The 15,959-nt window shown below is 35.4% G+C and overlaps 1 protein-coding gene across 6 annotated transcripts in view; it reads right to left on the bottom strand.

Moving 5' to 3' along the window:
• REPS1 (RALBP1 associated Eps domain containing 1) overlaps positions 1-15,959 on the bottom strand; it is an 82,071-nt gene that overhangs the window by 19,343 nt on the left and 46,769 nt on the right. For all 6 annotated transcript variants that reach the window (XM_045066308.1, XM_004740311.3, XM_045066307.1 and 3 more), the window contains exons 8-9: positions 14,915-15,069; positions 2,883-3,004 (exon numbers count right to left, since the gene is read on the bottom strand). In XM_045066308.1, coding sequence (XP_044922243.1) covers positions 2,883-3,004; positions 14,915-15,069 — 277 coding nt within the window. The remainder of the gene's footprint in view (positions 1-2,882; positions 3,005-14,914; positions 15,070-15,959) is intronic.

Below are 15,959 nucleotides of genomic sequence, written 5' to 3'. Positions count from 1 at the left end.
CAAGTCAGTGTGACTTGCCAGTGCGACCCCTGAAAGATGATTCTATTATGGACGTGCACATATTTTATACATGTGTCTAGATATTTAATAAAATATAATAGAGATAAAATGATTTTTGGAATTAATCTACGTTTGAGCTTATGCCAACCTGCAGCAAGTCAGCCCCTGCCATAAGCACTGCGCACAGGGCCATGCTGGACCACAAGACAGAGCTGCCAGTCGGGTGCCATCCCCACCCCATGCCAGAAAAATCAGAATGCGGCCACAATGAGAGCAAATCAAGCATCGGAGTATGTGTTACATAGAAAAGATGGATTTTGATATGAAATATTAACCCTCTAAAAGAGGTACACACACAAATAGCATACCTCTTAAAACAGGTGGAGTGATAAGTCAATATTAATTTTAGTAAGTTCCATTTGTTTTGAAGATCTCAGTAATAAAATAGCATAAGATTTTTATATTGAGACTGCATGAAAATTATCATTAGAATTTGCTTAAGAATTATCAGTTATCCTCTAAAGAAGGAAAAACATCTACACATATACAATATATACATACAAATGTTTACACACAGACACACCTACTCTAGTAATCAAAATCCTTTCTATAATTCAGTATGGAAAAGTATACATTTTTATGCTTCAAAGTTCGACTTACTATTTAAAATAGTGATATTCAATTTGAGAAGACATGTAGAAATTAAGTATTAGCAAATGTGTTGCTGAAAATTATTTACAAAAATAGATAAAATTTTCAACAACCTAATCCTGATGCATTCAAAGTGATTCTTAAAGAAAGCCCACAATAACTCACTTTTATCATGATGTTAGTGTAGTTTCCTCAGTAATTATTGTTGCAGGGGTAGTAAAGGAATTTTAAAAATCCTAATTCTCTAATTGTGAAGAAAAATTTAGATGTAGAAGACTTTTGCCCAAGAAAAGGCACCACCTATCCTATTTGGTAACACAAAGTGTTACTTGGTTTTGTAAGACTGTATGTAAATTTCCTGGAGAGCACAGACACCCTGATCTTTGTAACTTTAGTATAAGGGCTCAGAACACAGGCTCTACAACCAGACTACTGGAATCCTAGTTATGCTGTATGACCTTAGGCAAGTTATTTAATCTGTATGTCAGTTTTCCCATCTGTAACATGAGACTAATAATGCCCAGATCATAGACCGTCGTGCGGATGTAGAAGTTAATACATGTAGAGAGCTTTCTGAGCAGAGCTGGTACATCAGAAGTGCTCCAGAGATGTTAGGGATTATTATTAGTGTTACCCAGTGCCTCCTTCAGATTCACAGGTGCTGAGTAAGTATTTGCTGAAAGAGTATTAGTACTTTGTGGTAGAAAGTTAAAACAGATAATTTAAATTCCATATTGTAAGTAGGTATCTTTTATAAGTATTATTGTTGGAAGGATTCAAAATTAATGTTAGTTTTATTAACATTCTGGTTTTCCACATGTAGTAAAAAAAAATAATGACATTCATGATCTTTTTAGCAAATACTACAAAATGAAACTTGCTAGGAATATTTAAGGGAAAATGCAACTACTGGAATCAGAATCTGGAAGGGACTCCATTCCTAGGCTTGAACAATCACATCACAATTTTACCTAGAATGAAGATGGGCTTTAGAATTGAGTTGCTTCTTAGAGAGTTGCTTTTATTTATGAACTGGTACCAAGGGAATATAAACATTTTTAATCTGATAGTACTTTTAAAAAATGACAAATGAATAAATACAGCAAAAATTAGTGATCTCAAGAAAATTGATCCTACTCTCTATAAAGCCTCAGTACTACTACATTCTTCTAAGGCTTAACTCCTCCCTCTACAAAAAAAAAAATACTTAAACGGCTGTTTTATGATACATGTGTTATAATGTCTGACACCAGTATCTGTGATCATGTCCTAAAGCAGCAGTTAAGTATTTTAAACTGGCCGGTTACTTCTCTGCTTTTCAACTGCCCAAAATTAACTAGTGTCACTTTAATCCAGTGCTTTTCAGCCTTTAAAATACATGGAAAGTATAGAAAGCTTAGACTCTTTTTCTTGAAAGTCAACAAACTTTTAGATTTGTAGCACTATAATGGTGATATCAAAAACTATAAAGAAATAATTAACTTGTTCACAAAGAAAACTGCCCCAACAGCCAGGAACAGTGGTTTTCAACAGCCTGGGGGCCTCAGACAATCTCTTTCTAATCAGAGGGGCCCTACTTCTATTGTTTTCTATAAAGGAATTCCAAAGTAATAAGGGAGCAATTCCATTTTGCATGCTATGCCTCATCTTAGAGGACTTTCTTTAACCACTGCATTTAACAGTGAAATCATTTCCATTTTGTACTGCATAGAACTGAATTATTATAAATAGCCTGGGTTGTAGTAAGTGCATTTTTCACGTGGAAAGCTGGATTAGCAACTTCTCACATACCACTTCAAAAGCTAAGATTCCAAATATATTAATTATCACATACTTTGCTACAGGAATGAGAAGGCAGTGTGATACGGTGGGCGCCACAGCTGACTGAATGTCAAAGGATCTGTATTTAAACCTTACCTCTAGTCCCTCACTGGCTATGAGATATTTTGGTCAAGATATCTACCCCTTTGTTGACTTCATGCGTCTGCCCCATCTAACTCACAAGGTTTTAGCAGTAATGAGTGGTGGAAACCAAACGATAGTATTCATTATGAAAAAGTACTTTGAAAACCTCAGTCACGTAATTATAAACATTTATTACAGTCATAACTGGGTATGTTCTCTCAATTGTGCATGCACACCAAAAGAGCTATATGCTGAAATTACTCTGTCTGGAACTTCTTACCTTAAAACAGTTTAAGTTAGTAAAAGAAAAGGGAAGCTCTGCTAACCTCACTGCTCTGATTCAACTCAGGCCAAGTCTGGTTTAGTGACGGCATTGATGGAGACTTGCTTGGAGGTGCTTCTGCAGGAGAGCCTGAATAACCTACCTCACCTGGCTGATCCCCAACATCTGCAATTGAAAAATAGAGAAATTTTCTATAAACAATATATTTTAGTTTAGGAATATGTACTTATAAAAGAAATCCTAACAGAAGATTTTCACGAGTAGTAATTTATAGTCTAACTTCCCTTTCCTTATGTTCCCCAAATAAACATTTTAACAATGTGTCATGTAATACTTATTCTCTACTTGAAACCATAGCTTTCCATGAATATAAAATACAGTTAGGCATAAATAGAAAAAAAAAAGTGTTATACATAACAATAACTCAATAGGGCACATGCTTTGAATCATTTTCCAATAATCTTATAACAGTTCCCAAAGTGTATTTCATGGAATATTAATCATTAAGGTGCTTTAAAAAATTAGGCTTTCTGTTCAAATAAATATGGGGATATTCCAATTTCCTGATGGACCTTCCCCCCATGCATATCTGTATATCAAAGACTTGTAATGTCCTACAGCGAATAAATAAATTTTATTTAAATCAGGTTTTTCCCAAACCCAGACCATTTTTATCAAATGAAATCCCTCCATATTCCCTTGGAATATAATTTGGGAACTGCTGATTTATAACTAATTCACTCACATTTTCTCTACAAATCTCCTGTTACCAAAAAGCAGCATCTATTGGCAAGACAGCAAAAGGAAAGAAAGACTCCCAGGCGTGGGCAAAGAGCAAAGTGAATGAGCCAACTTTTATCACTACAATTACATTACAATGTACAAACAGAAGGAATTTCAATGGCAACTGAATTCTGAATCCAATCTTCCCAAATTTTACAATCCCAGTCTGGAAATCACATAAATTGCCAAATTACTGGTGAATACCTAATCTGCTGAGAACTTGTATAAAAAATAAGGTACTAAAACTATTACTATCCCACTGTTTGACCATGAGCAAGATGAATAAAACAGCACCTGAGTTTCTCCAACAGAAAAAGACATTTGCCATTAAATGTTAGCACTGTACTTTAAATTCCTAAACAGAGAGCCATATAATAATAATTTCGCAGTGTAAAGGTTTTTACCTTTAGTAAATTCTTTACATTTTAGTACTTAACACATACTAGGACCTAATACATACTATGCACTCAAGTATTTATCTGAGTTCCTTTCAGGTTCTCTTTCATTTTAAATTCATTCTTCTTTACTGTTATTTTCCTAAAACAAAAACTATCTATTGTTTGAAAAAGTTCTCAAAATTTCTTTGCCCTATTTGTGTTACATATCTATCTCAAAATACTTTCCCCATCTACTTATCCTGAAATGACTTCTTTATAGTCCCATCAAACTGAGAGTTCTAATTTACAGAACAGCATCATATCTTGAAAAATTTTTGTTTTCCTATCAAACTGAGAGTTCTAATTTACAGAAAGATATCATATCTTGATAAATTTTTTTTTCTAAGATCAAGAATAATTGCTTTTTTTTCCTTAATTCTATCCCTTTCTCAATAAATGCGTCAGAGTGGTACAAAACCAACACTTCCGATAACAGTCAATGAAGACTCAAACCTCTTAGAGAAAGACTAATGAAAAACTTATTTATGAAAAATAGCAGCAGAAAATCCCTCATTGGAGTAGCTTGTGGTTTTCAGTGTAAATGACAATTATAGATTTTTTTTTCTATGATAACCAGTGGAAAGGAACTTAAGAAAAGGAAGATAATGGCTATAAATTTACTATGTTAACTAAAAGTGAAATGAAGGTGGTACGTGAAGAAATGTCTTGTAGAGAGCCCCCAAAGCAGGTATTCATATGAAGAAAAATAGAATTAAAATAGTATTACCTTCACAGAAAGATTAATTTTCAAAAGAACCTACTTAAAGTCAGACTATATCAATTAAGCTTTAAATGTCACTTTAGGGCAAACTGGGGCTGCAGTTTGGATTCCAGACCTTTTTCCTGTCAGTCTTTCACTTCTGAATCTAGGATCAGACTGTACCCCATCCCCACCTCATGGCAGTTACAATTTGGGGTAGACTGTGGAAATCTCTTTGATTCCCTGGGTACAAAGTTGCAGTGGGTCCAGCCTCATAAGGGTGAGGAGTAAAATACTACTCACCCAAATAATTACACATCATCGTTATTCTAAGTGTTATTTTCCTAGAGTAGCAGTGCTCAAACTGTGGTCCATGAACTCCTGGGTGTCCCTAACACTCTTTTGTGTGTGTGTCCTGAAAAGTCAGAGTGGTTTTTGTAATGATAATAATGCTTTTCTTCTGTGTTGGCACCTACAATGAGGATGCAAAAGCAATGGTAGGTAAAACTGCTGGCTTATCAGCAAGAATCAAGGTGGTGGCACCAAAATATTAGTCATTATATTCTTTACTCCCACACATTCTAGTTAAAATAAACAAACATGAATGGCAACTTCACTGAAGAATGCTCACAACTATCACAGTAAAAATTATTTTTATTAAACCTCAACTCTGAAAACACATCTTCTTAGTACTTTGTATGGCAAAAGGGGGAAATACATATAAAGCACTCTGCTTTGCATCAAGGATTACGGTTGTCTCAAGGAAAGGTACTTGTGTGATTCAGCTGTCAGCTGAACAGGCTACTTTTTTCATGGAACACCATTTTTCTTGAAAGAACAGCTGATAAACTATAATTATTCAGATTTGGGTATTAGGCAGGCATTTTCTCAAAAATGAATTTAGTGAGCTTGACATTTCAAGGAAACCAACTGTCTTCAGTACTTGTTAGAAATGACAAAGTTTGAGCTTCCAGCAAAAATAACAATTTTAGAAAATGTGTGTCCATGTCCATACTCAAGAGCTTCCTAATCCTTCTTTGAGAAGATTGGTTAAACTAACAAACATGCTTTTTTGATATAATAAAACATCCCAATGTTTCAAAGATTTGTATAATTCAATGAACTGATAATTTACAATCAACGCACTTGCTACAAAATCATGCAATGCGGTAAAAGATTCATTCAAAGTGTATTCAAAGTGTAAGACAGACGTATGGATTTTAATGTAATAGTAAAAACAACTCATTAATGTGATTTCAGCTTTTGCAGTGTAATCAACCTTTAAGAAGTTATCATCTGCTGAGTTTGGGGGTAATACCAAAGAATATCTGTAATTTATCTGAAAACAGTCCTCCCTTTTACCATGGAGGTCACATTTCCTTCACGTACCAGAAAATGCCAACCTTTTTCTACAGAGGGCCAGACAGTAAATATTTTAGGCTTTGCAGGCTACGAACATGGTCTCTGTTGCAACTATTCAGTTGCTGCAGTGCAAAAGCAGTCATCGATAATTCGGGGAGGAATGAGCCTGGTTTGTGTTACAGTAAAGTTTCATCTACAGAAACTAAAATTTGAATTTCATAGAATTTTCATGTGTCATAAAATATTGTTTTTCCCCCGGTGATTAAAAACAACACACTACCAATACTCCATTTGTGGGCTACAGAGGGGACTGGATTTGGTCCTCAGCCCATAGTTTGCCAATTCCTGATACATGTCAAACAAAGTAACGCATTTAACAGACTGAATGCAGAAACAAGTATGAGAATCTAGCTGTCTTCTATTAAGCTAGATATTAAAGAGAACTGCAAAGATGTAAAACAATATCACCCTTTTTATAATGATTTCTTTTTAATTTTGGAGAATACAGTTATTTTCCTAAAAATATCTGTTAATACGTAAAAGGCTTACAATTATTATTTTAAAATAAAGGATGAAATTTATCAGTTTTAATTTCTAATACAGTAACTATTTTTTTATATAGGGTAATTATTGATAGCTAATCCATGTAAACAGAGGCTCTTTCTGGTCCACGATAATTTTTAAGAATGTGAAAGGGTCCTAAGACTAAAAGTTCAAAAATTCACTGTCCTAGAAAATCCAAAAATTATTTCTGGAATAAATTCACAAAATTACACATTGCTTCCTTCCTGCTTCATATACAGAACAACAAATGGTTGTAGAAAAAGAGGAAATTACTTATGTTCTAGAAAGGTAATATCCTAATTCTCATGAGTCCGAGGAGAAGAATCAGGTGCATAAATAAACTTGCACCTCCTTCAACTTGGCTCCCTATAAACTCCAACAAAGAGCTTCCTGCCCACCCACAGAAGTTAGTCTTTCAGACCGTATCCTTACGGAGGCAGGGGTGTAGTTTTACTCTTACCTGATGCAGTGTTCCAACCTAGCCTCCTGCTGGAACACTGTGTCAACCCTGCCTCCCTCCTGACGGTTCTGCTCTGCCCCTGACATCATCAGAGCATCAGGGCTGAAAAAGAAGAGCATGAGCCTAAATTATTTGTTAAGGTAAACCCCGAAAGGGCTTTTATGCAAAAAGTATCTCCATGTATGAAAGTGTGTCTGGAAGATACAATGCAGGGTGATCACACTGACATACTGTCAATCTACATTTAAAGTTAGAAATGTGGGCACCTGGGTGGCTCAGTCAGTTAAGTGACTGCCTTTGGTTCAGGTTATGATCCCAGGGTCCTGGGATCAAGCCCTGCCATCAGGCTCTCTGCTCAGTGGAGAACCTGCTTCTCCCTCTCTCTCTGCCTACTTGAGCTATCTCTCTGTCAAATGAATGAATGAATAAATAAATAAATAAATCTTATTAAAAAAATAATAAAGTTAGAAATGATAATATTAAAAGAGCGCAAACTGCATTTTTAAGATCACACTATAAAATAAAAACACCGTCAGTGATTTTCATCCTTCTAGCCTCCAAACATTCTGAAGTTGCCAGATTCAGTTTAGTACAGTACACCAGCTAGCTGAACGAACCACCTCTTTCTTAAAGAGCATCAGTTCTATTCTAGGTTTTTCTCAGTAATACACTCAACATGCTAGTACTGTTTCAAAAATGACTGCAGGCTGGGCGCCTGGGTGGCTCAGTTGGTTAAACAACTGCCTTCTGCACAGATCATGATCCCAGAATCTCAGGATCGAGTCCTGATTAGGCTCCCAGCGCCACACGGAGTCTGCTTCTCCCTCTGACCTTCTCCCCTCTCGTTCTCTCAAATAAATAAAGAAAATCCTTAAAAAAAAGAAAAGAAAAGAAAAGAAAATGACTGCCAGCTATTATTAATCTTATAGAAATATATACACTCCCTAAAGTCTTACAGTTTAAAACTTATTTTGCTTTCAAGTAGCCAAATAAATCTAGGAAGAATTCTTCAATCATGAAGCCTCAAGTAAAGTTGTAAACTCATTTAATAGCTTTATAAAAGCAAAAGCAACTACATTTAAAAAAAAAAAAAAGATTTATTTATTTGACAGACAGAGATCCCAAGTAGGCAGAGAAAGAGGGGGAAGCAGGCTCCTCGCTGCAGAGAGCCTGTTGCGGGGCTCGATCCCAGGACCCCAGGATCATGACCCAAGCCAAAGGCAGAGGCCCTCACCCACTGAGCCACCCAGACGCCCCGCAACTACAGGTTTTATTTGAAATGTGAATACTATGCTTACCTAAAAAAGTTCTTATATAAAAAATAAACAGATTTGGACAAATTTTAAGTCTTCAAGGAAAAGGTACAAAATGGTACCTTTTTCATTCACATTTAAAACATAGCGATAAGCAGGGGTGCTTGGGGGGCTCAGTCAGTTAAGCATCAGCCTTTGGCTTAGTGATCTCAGGGTCCCGAGATTGAGGCCTGGGTCGAGCTCCCTGTTTAGTGGGGAGTCAAGCACTACCTCTCCCTCTGCCCTCCACCCTCATGCTTGCTCTCTCTCTCACTTGCTCTTTCTCATGCACTTGCTCTGTGTTTCTCTCTCAAATAAATCATTAAAAAAAAAAAAAGACTGGGATAAGCAATGAAAATGCAAAAGAAATTAAAGAATTTAAGATATGCTTTGTTCTAAAAGGTATCATATAAAAAAACTACATTCTATTTGAAAAACTAATTTTAATTTTCAACAGTCCACAAAATGGAAACTTATTCAGTAACAGAACTTGATATAGTCTATTCAGTTTTTTCCCCCAAGGATTTTTGTTTTTTTTAAAGTGAAGGTAAAAATGTGTGTAACAAGGTTTGAAAGAAACAAAACATTGACCCAAAATCCCAATTAAATTGTAGCCTACTGATTTTTTTTTTTTTTTGGGCAGAACTGGTTAGCATTTTATAGGCGCTACTATTTGACTTAGTTACTATATTTTAAAGATTATTAACTATAGCTAGGAGGCTCTCATTATCCAAATACAGCTAAAAATGAAGAAGCCCAAAAAAAATAAAAAAATAAAAATGAAGAAGCCCACTTAATGTTAATTTACTTAAGATAATTAGAATTTCATGATGAAAAATAACTCTATTAGTTATTATTTTCAAAACTTACAGAGAACATTGTAAAAATGAGTATAAAGACCGAAGAATAAAAGATGTTGCAATTCTGGGGTGTAATCTAGTGGCACAATTAATAAAAACATGAATTCAATCAGTAAGCATTTATGGATGGCCTGTACATAAGCACAGTAAATAAAGATACAGTATTGAGCAAGATGACAAAGCTCCCATTTATTTCCATGGAGTCCTCTTTCTAACAGAGGAAGACAGATGTCCTTCACTTTGCTTTTGAGTTTTGCAGCACAATTGTAAAGAAAAAATACAAGATTTGTCCTTTAAAAAAAATAATTAAAAGTATCAGTAATTATTCCCAAGGACTATTAGGAATCCCCTGATAGGTAAATCATAATCTTTTAAAGCCCCTATTGGGTCATCCTTGTAGAAATTTTCTCCTTCAAATATTATCTAGTCTTATTAATGTCTTTACCAGGAATTTGAGGAGTTTTAATTATTTTGACCAGTTTCATTAAATGGTACATTTTTGCCAATATCTATAACTGTCCTGATTTGTCAGCTACAACATCTGGAAAGAAATGACACCAGCATTAAGAACGTGTGGGGGGGGGGCACCTGGGTGGCTCAGTTGGTTAAGCGACTGCTTTCAGCTCAGGTCATGATCCTGGAGTCCCAGGATCGAGTCCCGCATCAGGCTCCCAGCTCCACGGGGAGTCTGCTTCTCTCTGACCTTCTCCTCGCTCATACTCTCTTCTCAAATAAATAGATAAAATATGAAAACAAAACAAAACAAAACAAAAAAACGTGTGTAGGGGCAGTGCATGGAGAAGGAGTGCTTGAAGCAATTCCTAAGTGTAAAGTTGATGATGAATACTTGCAGTGCCTATTTTCATGATTTTTCCTCTGCAACTAAAGGTACTTGGGAGAGTGAATTTTCAAAAATAATGATTTAGAATTGTTTATATAAAATAAAGATATATGTACCCCCCCTTTTTTTAAAACAGCACAATTTTAAAGGTGAAGTCAAGAAACTACCCAAAAATCCATCACTAAGACACGGGTTAAATTAAGGTGCATCTATATTATGGAATACATGGTATGATAAGGAATGTGACATCCCTGTATGTGACAAAGTATAAAGATGTTCAGCACTATTTAAAAAAAATCAAGGATGTACAGTGTGATTGTACTTGGTGAAAAGAGTTATCTCCATGTGTTGTTTGTGTTGGCTTTTCTATGCTAAAAGTTTCAGGATGAACAGAAAACTCAACAGTGATTTTAGCACAAGTTAGTCTCAAGTATGGATTTTTGGTAAACTATTCATAAAAACTCTGTGGCTTTTAACAATATTCCTATCAGAAAGCCTGCAAGGAGTTTTAGGACCCACATTATATACCATATCTGCAACAATGAAACATGCTCCAATTTACTATGTGAAGAAGTGATGATGGAGAAAGAGACAGAATAGGGAACAATTCCTCTTCCGCTCTGAGCATCTCAAGCAGACATTACTGATTTGCTCGTGAGTACTGGGTTATAAAGACAGGAAAGAGTTTTAAAAACAAATGGCTCAGCTATTTAGTCATTTCAAAAATGTGAACGCCTACCTAAATATTCAGTTTGCACCCTACTAGGTGCTAAAACCTAATGTACAAGACTGATTCAGTTACTACCCACTTGGATCCTCCAGGCTAGTTTGAGAGAAAGAGATTTACCAAATAATCACAAAAGCTGTGTGTCAAATAGCAACTGTGCTCCAAAGCAGAATCTCTGTGAACTGAGTTGAAGTATACAGCATCTAAGTATGTTTGGTTTTGTCCTTTTAAGATATAGCGTGTTGTGGCATATTAGCAGGTCACTCTGTTTTTTTTTAAGTAGATAACCATTCTTAGAAGATGAACATTCTTTCTTGAATAACAGCTTCAGAAAGGTGTTTCCTTAGATGAATTCTGGTATGCTCTTTTTTTTTTGGTAAGACAATAAAAACAAAGTCTCCCTTTGTATTTACTCTAGCTGCCAAATTCAGTGCTGATCTTAAATATTAAATATTTCAGTGCAGGCCCAAATAAGCACTCTACCTATGAACATTAGTTGTTCTGTTTTATCGCTATTTAATCCTATGAACCTGGTCAAATAATTTTCGAAAAATTATAAATCTCCTCAAACCATGTTTACATGCCTACAGAAAGCCTAGTCTGGTTACTTCAAGGGGCTGTAATTCAAGTCACTCAAGTCACCACTAGTCACCACTACTATTTATTTTTTGATAAGTTATTTAAATTGCCAATACAGAATACCTGCAGAGCTAATATTTTAGTATGTCCCAACATCACAAACTTATAGTAACAGTTATATTTCAAAGATAGAAATGTGTTAAAAATATCCTACTTTAAAAGTGGCACACTTAACATTAATTCACTTAATAATTTATTTGCTGACCAATTAATTAAGTACACCCCTGGCAAAGTGCTATATGTCCTTAGGATACTACAATGAGTATGATGCATTTCCTTTTTTTTTTTAAGGGGCTCAGTGAGGTACCAGAAAGAGGAAAAAAAGAACAAGATTCAGTGTGATGTGTGCCATAATAAGCAGCATGTAAGTGATGTTGCAAGAGATCACAGAAAACAGAAGGTAACATATGCCTGTCAGTCAGAAAGCCTCCAAAGGGGGAATGACTAAAATAAATTCTCAGATCAACCAAAAGAAACCATTTGGGTATGTCCCTTTTAGTATCTAAACTTCTAAAGTGAACTTCTAAAAACACAGCTATCTTAAATTACTTTTGTGGATACTGATGGATCCACAGTGTCACGCAATAATTTCTACATTCAAAGGACTTTGTGGACTGTGAGCCTCAGCCTTATCAGAGGTAGGTAAAAAAAGATTAATCAGTTCCTCCCACCCCAAAATTAGCAGAACTCTAAATTTATCATTTGTAAGTAGGCAAAGCAGATCTGAATTTAATATTGTGTAGTCAAATGTTTATAATAAATTCGATCAGAAAAACCACATAGTATTATGTTGGAATGGGAAAAAATTATTTGATCTTTGGGAACCTTTAAAAAGTTAAATTAGAGCAACAGTGTACAGATAAATGCAGGCAAAACAACCCGTGTCTCTTGGCTAAACAGACTTAACAGATGTTAAAAAAAAAAAAAAAAGAATGCCCATAAACGAAATTCTTCAATCATGAGCCCTAAAATTCAGTCCATAGACCAAGTTTACGAAGACCCAGAATTTATTTAAATTAAAAACAAAAAACAATGTGGTGCCTCGGTGACTCAGTCAGTTAAAAAGTATCTGCTTTGGCTCAGGTCACGATTTTAGTTAGGGATCTGGGACAGACCCCAGGAGCCCAGGCCTCCAGCTCCCTGTTCAGCAGGGAGTCTGCTTCTGCCTTGCCCTCTGCCCCTCCCTCCCCAACTCATGCTCTTTCATTCTCTTTCTCAAATAAATAAAATCTTTAAAAACAAAACAAAACAAATTCCACTGACTACATGCAATAGCCAGATTTACCAATCTGAATGCAACAGATAACAGGTTCAGACAAGTCTCTAGAGAATAACGTAACAGAATAAACTTGACTTATTTTCTTGTATTAGTATGCTATCAGTTTTCAAAGAATTAACGTCAAGAAAAATTCCAAATACAAGGCCCAATTTTTAAAACGATATACCAAGTACAAAGCTACTAAATTTCTTTCCCCTTTGGCTACTATCAAATAAGCTAGACACAATTCTTTTCATTCATTTCTTAATTGGGTAAATCAAAGTACTGTGAAGCAAAATTACCAACAAAAATACTTAGCTCTCAGCTCAAGTTAGAAGATACCTAATAACTACCTGAAATGATTGGGAAAATCCTAGGATTCTCATAAGATAATGTTCTAAAAAACATAAAATCAATGCTAAAGTCTGGAATCAATTTATTCGTTGATAAAAGGTCAGTGTACAATTCAGGTCCTGAAACATGAATGGCATCAAATCCACATTTCAGGTGGAGAAACAGAAGGAAAAAACAGAGTAAGTGGTCAGAACTTGCCCAGGGTCACAGGAGTAATTGGCAAAACTAGAAGCAGATTCAGATTCCTAACACCAAGGATACTGTTCTCTTTGTGACATTCATAACATGCATATGATTCCTTCTGTATGATTTAGGCAATAAGGTCAGATTATGTGTCTTTCTGGGTTAAATAGACACTACCTAATAGATGAAGGCTCTTTTGAGAGCCAAATTCTGTTTTAATTTTTCTTTTAAAAGTATAAAATTCCTTCTATCATAACATCCAAAAGAAAACTGACATAAGAAAACTGAAAATGGTAGTTTTTAATTAGGCTCATTAAGAATTTAACATTAAGATTTCCTTTATTCATTCTGAATTTTACTCATTTCTTTACCCTTTAAAAGTTCTGCTTCCTTTTAAAGAAAGTTACCAGTTAATATGGGCATTTACAAAAGCATTCTTGTAAACATGGTAACAAAAACAGCACTATCTATAATCAAACACAAAATTTCCAGATTTCTTTAGTCAGAAGAAAAGAGTTGGGCTTTTGAAAGGAAAATGCTTGCACATTGCATTGGTCTTATGATAAACCAGGCACAGTCCTTCAACGAATTAAGATGCATTCAATGGAAAAATGTTGATAATGCAGACAGGCTACCTTGCCCACCCCAGACGATATATAATGCAATTACAGGGTGGCAAACAAACGGATACTGTGAAATGTTCTCCAAATCTCAGGAAGTCAAAAGTTAAACCGAAATAGTGGCATATATTATTTGTCTCTTTAAAACTGACTAAACAGGGATGCCTGAGTGGCTCAGTCAGTTAAGCATCTGTCTTCTTTTTAGGTCATGGTCCCAGATTCTAGAACTGAGTCCTGCATCAGGCTCCCTACTCAGCCAAGAGCCTGCTTTGCCCTCTGCCTGCCACTTCCCTTGCTTGTGCTCTGTCTCTCTTTCTCTGACAAATAAATAAAATCTTTTTAAAAATAAATAAATAAAACCTAAATAAAACAAACCATTAATTCAAGTTCAGCCTATAGAGCACATTCAGATGGCAAACCTACTTACTCTTAATGAAATGTCTATGTTCTTAAGTCGTTTTTTTTTTTTTTTCGTTTTAAGATTTTATTTATTTGATAGAGACACAGCGAGAGGGGGAACACAAGCAGGGGCAGTGGGAGAGGGAGAAGTAGGCTTCCCGCCAAGCAGGGAGCCCGATTCGGGGCTCGATCCCAAGACCCTGGGATCATGACCTGAGCTGAAGGCAGATGCTTAACGACTGAGCCACCCAGGCACTCCTGTGTTCTTACGTTTTAACAACTATCCTGATTTTGCTCTAAGAATTGTGTTGAGGTGTCTGGATAGCTCAGTTGGTTGAACATCTGACTCCTGGTTTTGGTTCAGGTCATGATCTTGGGATCATGGGACTGGCCCTAAATGGGCTTTGTGGTCAGCACAGAATCTGCTTGAGATTCTCCCCCTCTCCCTACTCACACACTCTCTCTCTCACTCTCTCTGTCTTGCAAATAAATAAAATCTTAAAATAAAATAAATAAAATCTTAAAAAAGGAAAAAAAGAATCAAGTGCTATGTTTATCAAGGCCTGTAACCAGGTCCCTTCAGCTCCCGATCTTACCTGCTGAGTCCTCCAAATCAATCAGTTTGGGCATTAGGCTTTCAGGGAGTTTTTCTGGTAAGTCATAGCCATTCTTCCTAGCAACTACCAGATGAAAAGCAGCACAAAACTCATCCAGTGTCAATGCTCCATCTTTATCAAAGTCTGAAAGTTCCCTAGAAGACAAACTTACTATAAATATAATCATCTGCTTTGGATCTCTTTATGTCTCAAAAAGAAGCAAAAGAAACCCTTTTCCAGGAAAAGTACAAAAAAATTTTTTTAAATCCCATAGATGGGAAGAAGTATAAAAAAGTGAATACAGAAAACTGACTGCAAAATGTAGGCAGTGGGCATATGGACATTCAAGGCACAATTCCTTAAACTTTTCTGAATACTTGAAATTCTTATAATAGAATGCTAAAAAACAGCTTAAATAAGTAAAACCACCAAAAAATGAACTTTAATCCATATGCATTTTTAAGTAACAGGATTTAAAGGCACGCCTATTTAGTAAGTCACTGAAAATTTTAAAACCTTCATTTTTATTATCAAAGTTACATGTATCTACTTTAAAGCATCCAAAAGAATTATAAGGCTTGATATTAAAAAAAAAAAAATAGCCCCCCATTCTTCCACTTTCTAGATGCAGAAGCAACCATTCTTGTATTTAACACATAACACTAGAAATAGCATGTATACCTTGCTAGTTCTTGATTTTTCAGTTTAGGCATTATCCATCTTTCTTCTACTATGGCACTCTATGCTACTAAAAACTCTACTAATGAAATAATTTAAAGTAGAAATAATATTTATGTTTATCTGAGAATTGTTTTTTAAAAGTAATTTGTGATTATAATTTGTTTAGACTGACTAATTCCAACTACATAGCAGCTATCCAAAGACTGGATTTAAGTGGGAGCTAAGCACTGTTCTTAAGCTCATGACTTAGGATAGGTATAGGTATAGCTAATAGTATGGGTAATACTTAATAGGTATAAGCTTGTTAAAAACCAGATGGGCTACATATAACCATGAATGAACCAATTAGCTTTTATTCCAAGCA

Source organism: Mustela putorius, unplaced genomic scaffold (genome assembly GCF_011764305.1).
Source record: "Mustela putorius furo isolate JIRA1106 unplaced genomic scaffold, ASM1176430v1.1 tig00003863_pilon_pilon_pilon, whole genome shotgun sequence".
In the NCBI taxonomy this organism is placed as follows: domain Eukaryota; kingdom Metazoa; phylum Chordata; class Mammalia; order Carnivora; family Mustelidae; genus Mustela; species Mustela putorius.
This window is presented reverse-complemented; position numbering and strand designations above follow the sequence as displayed.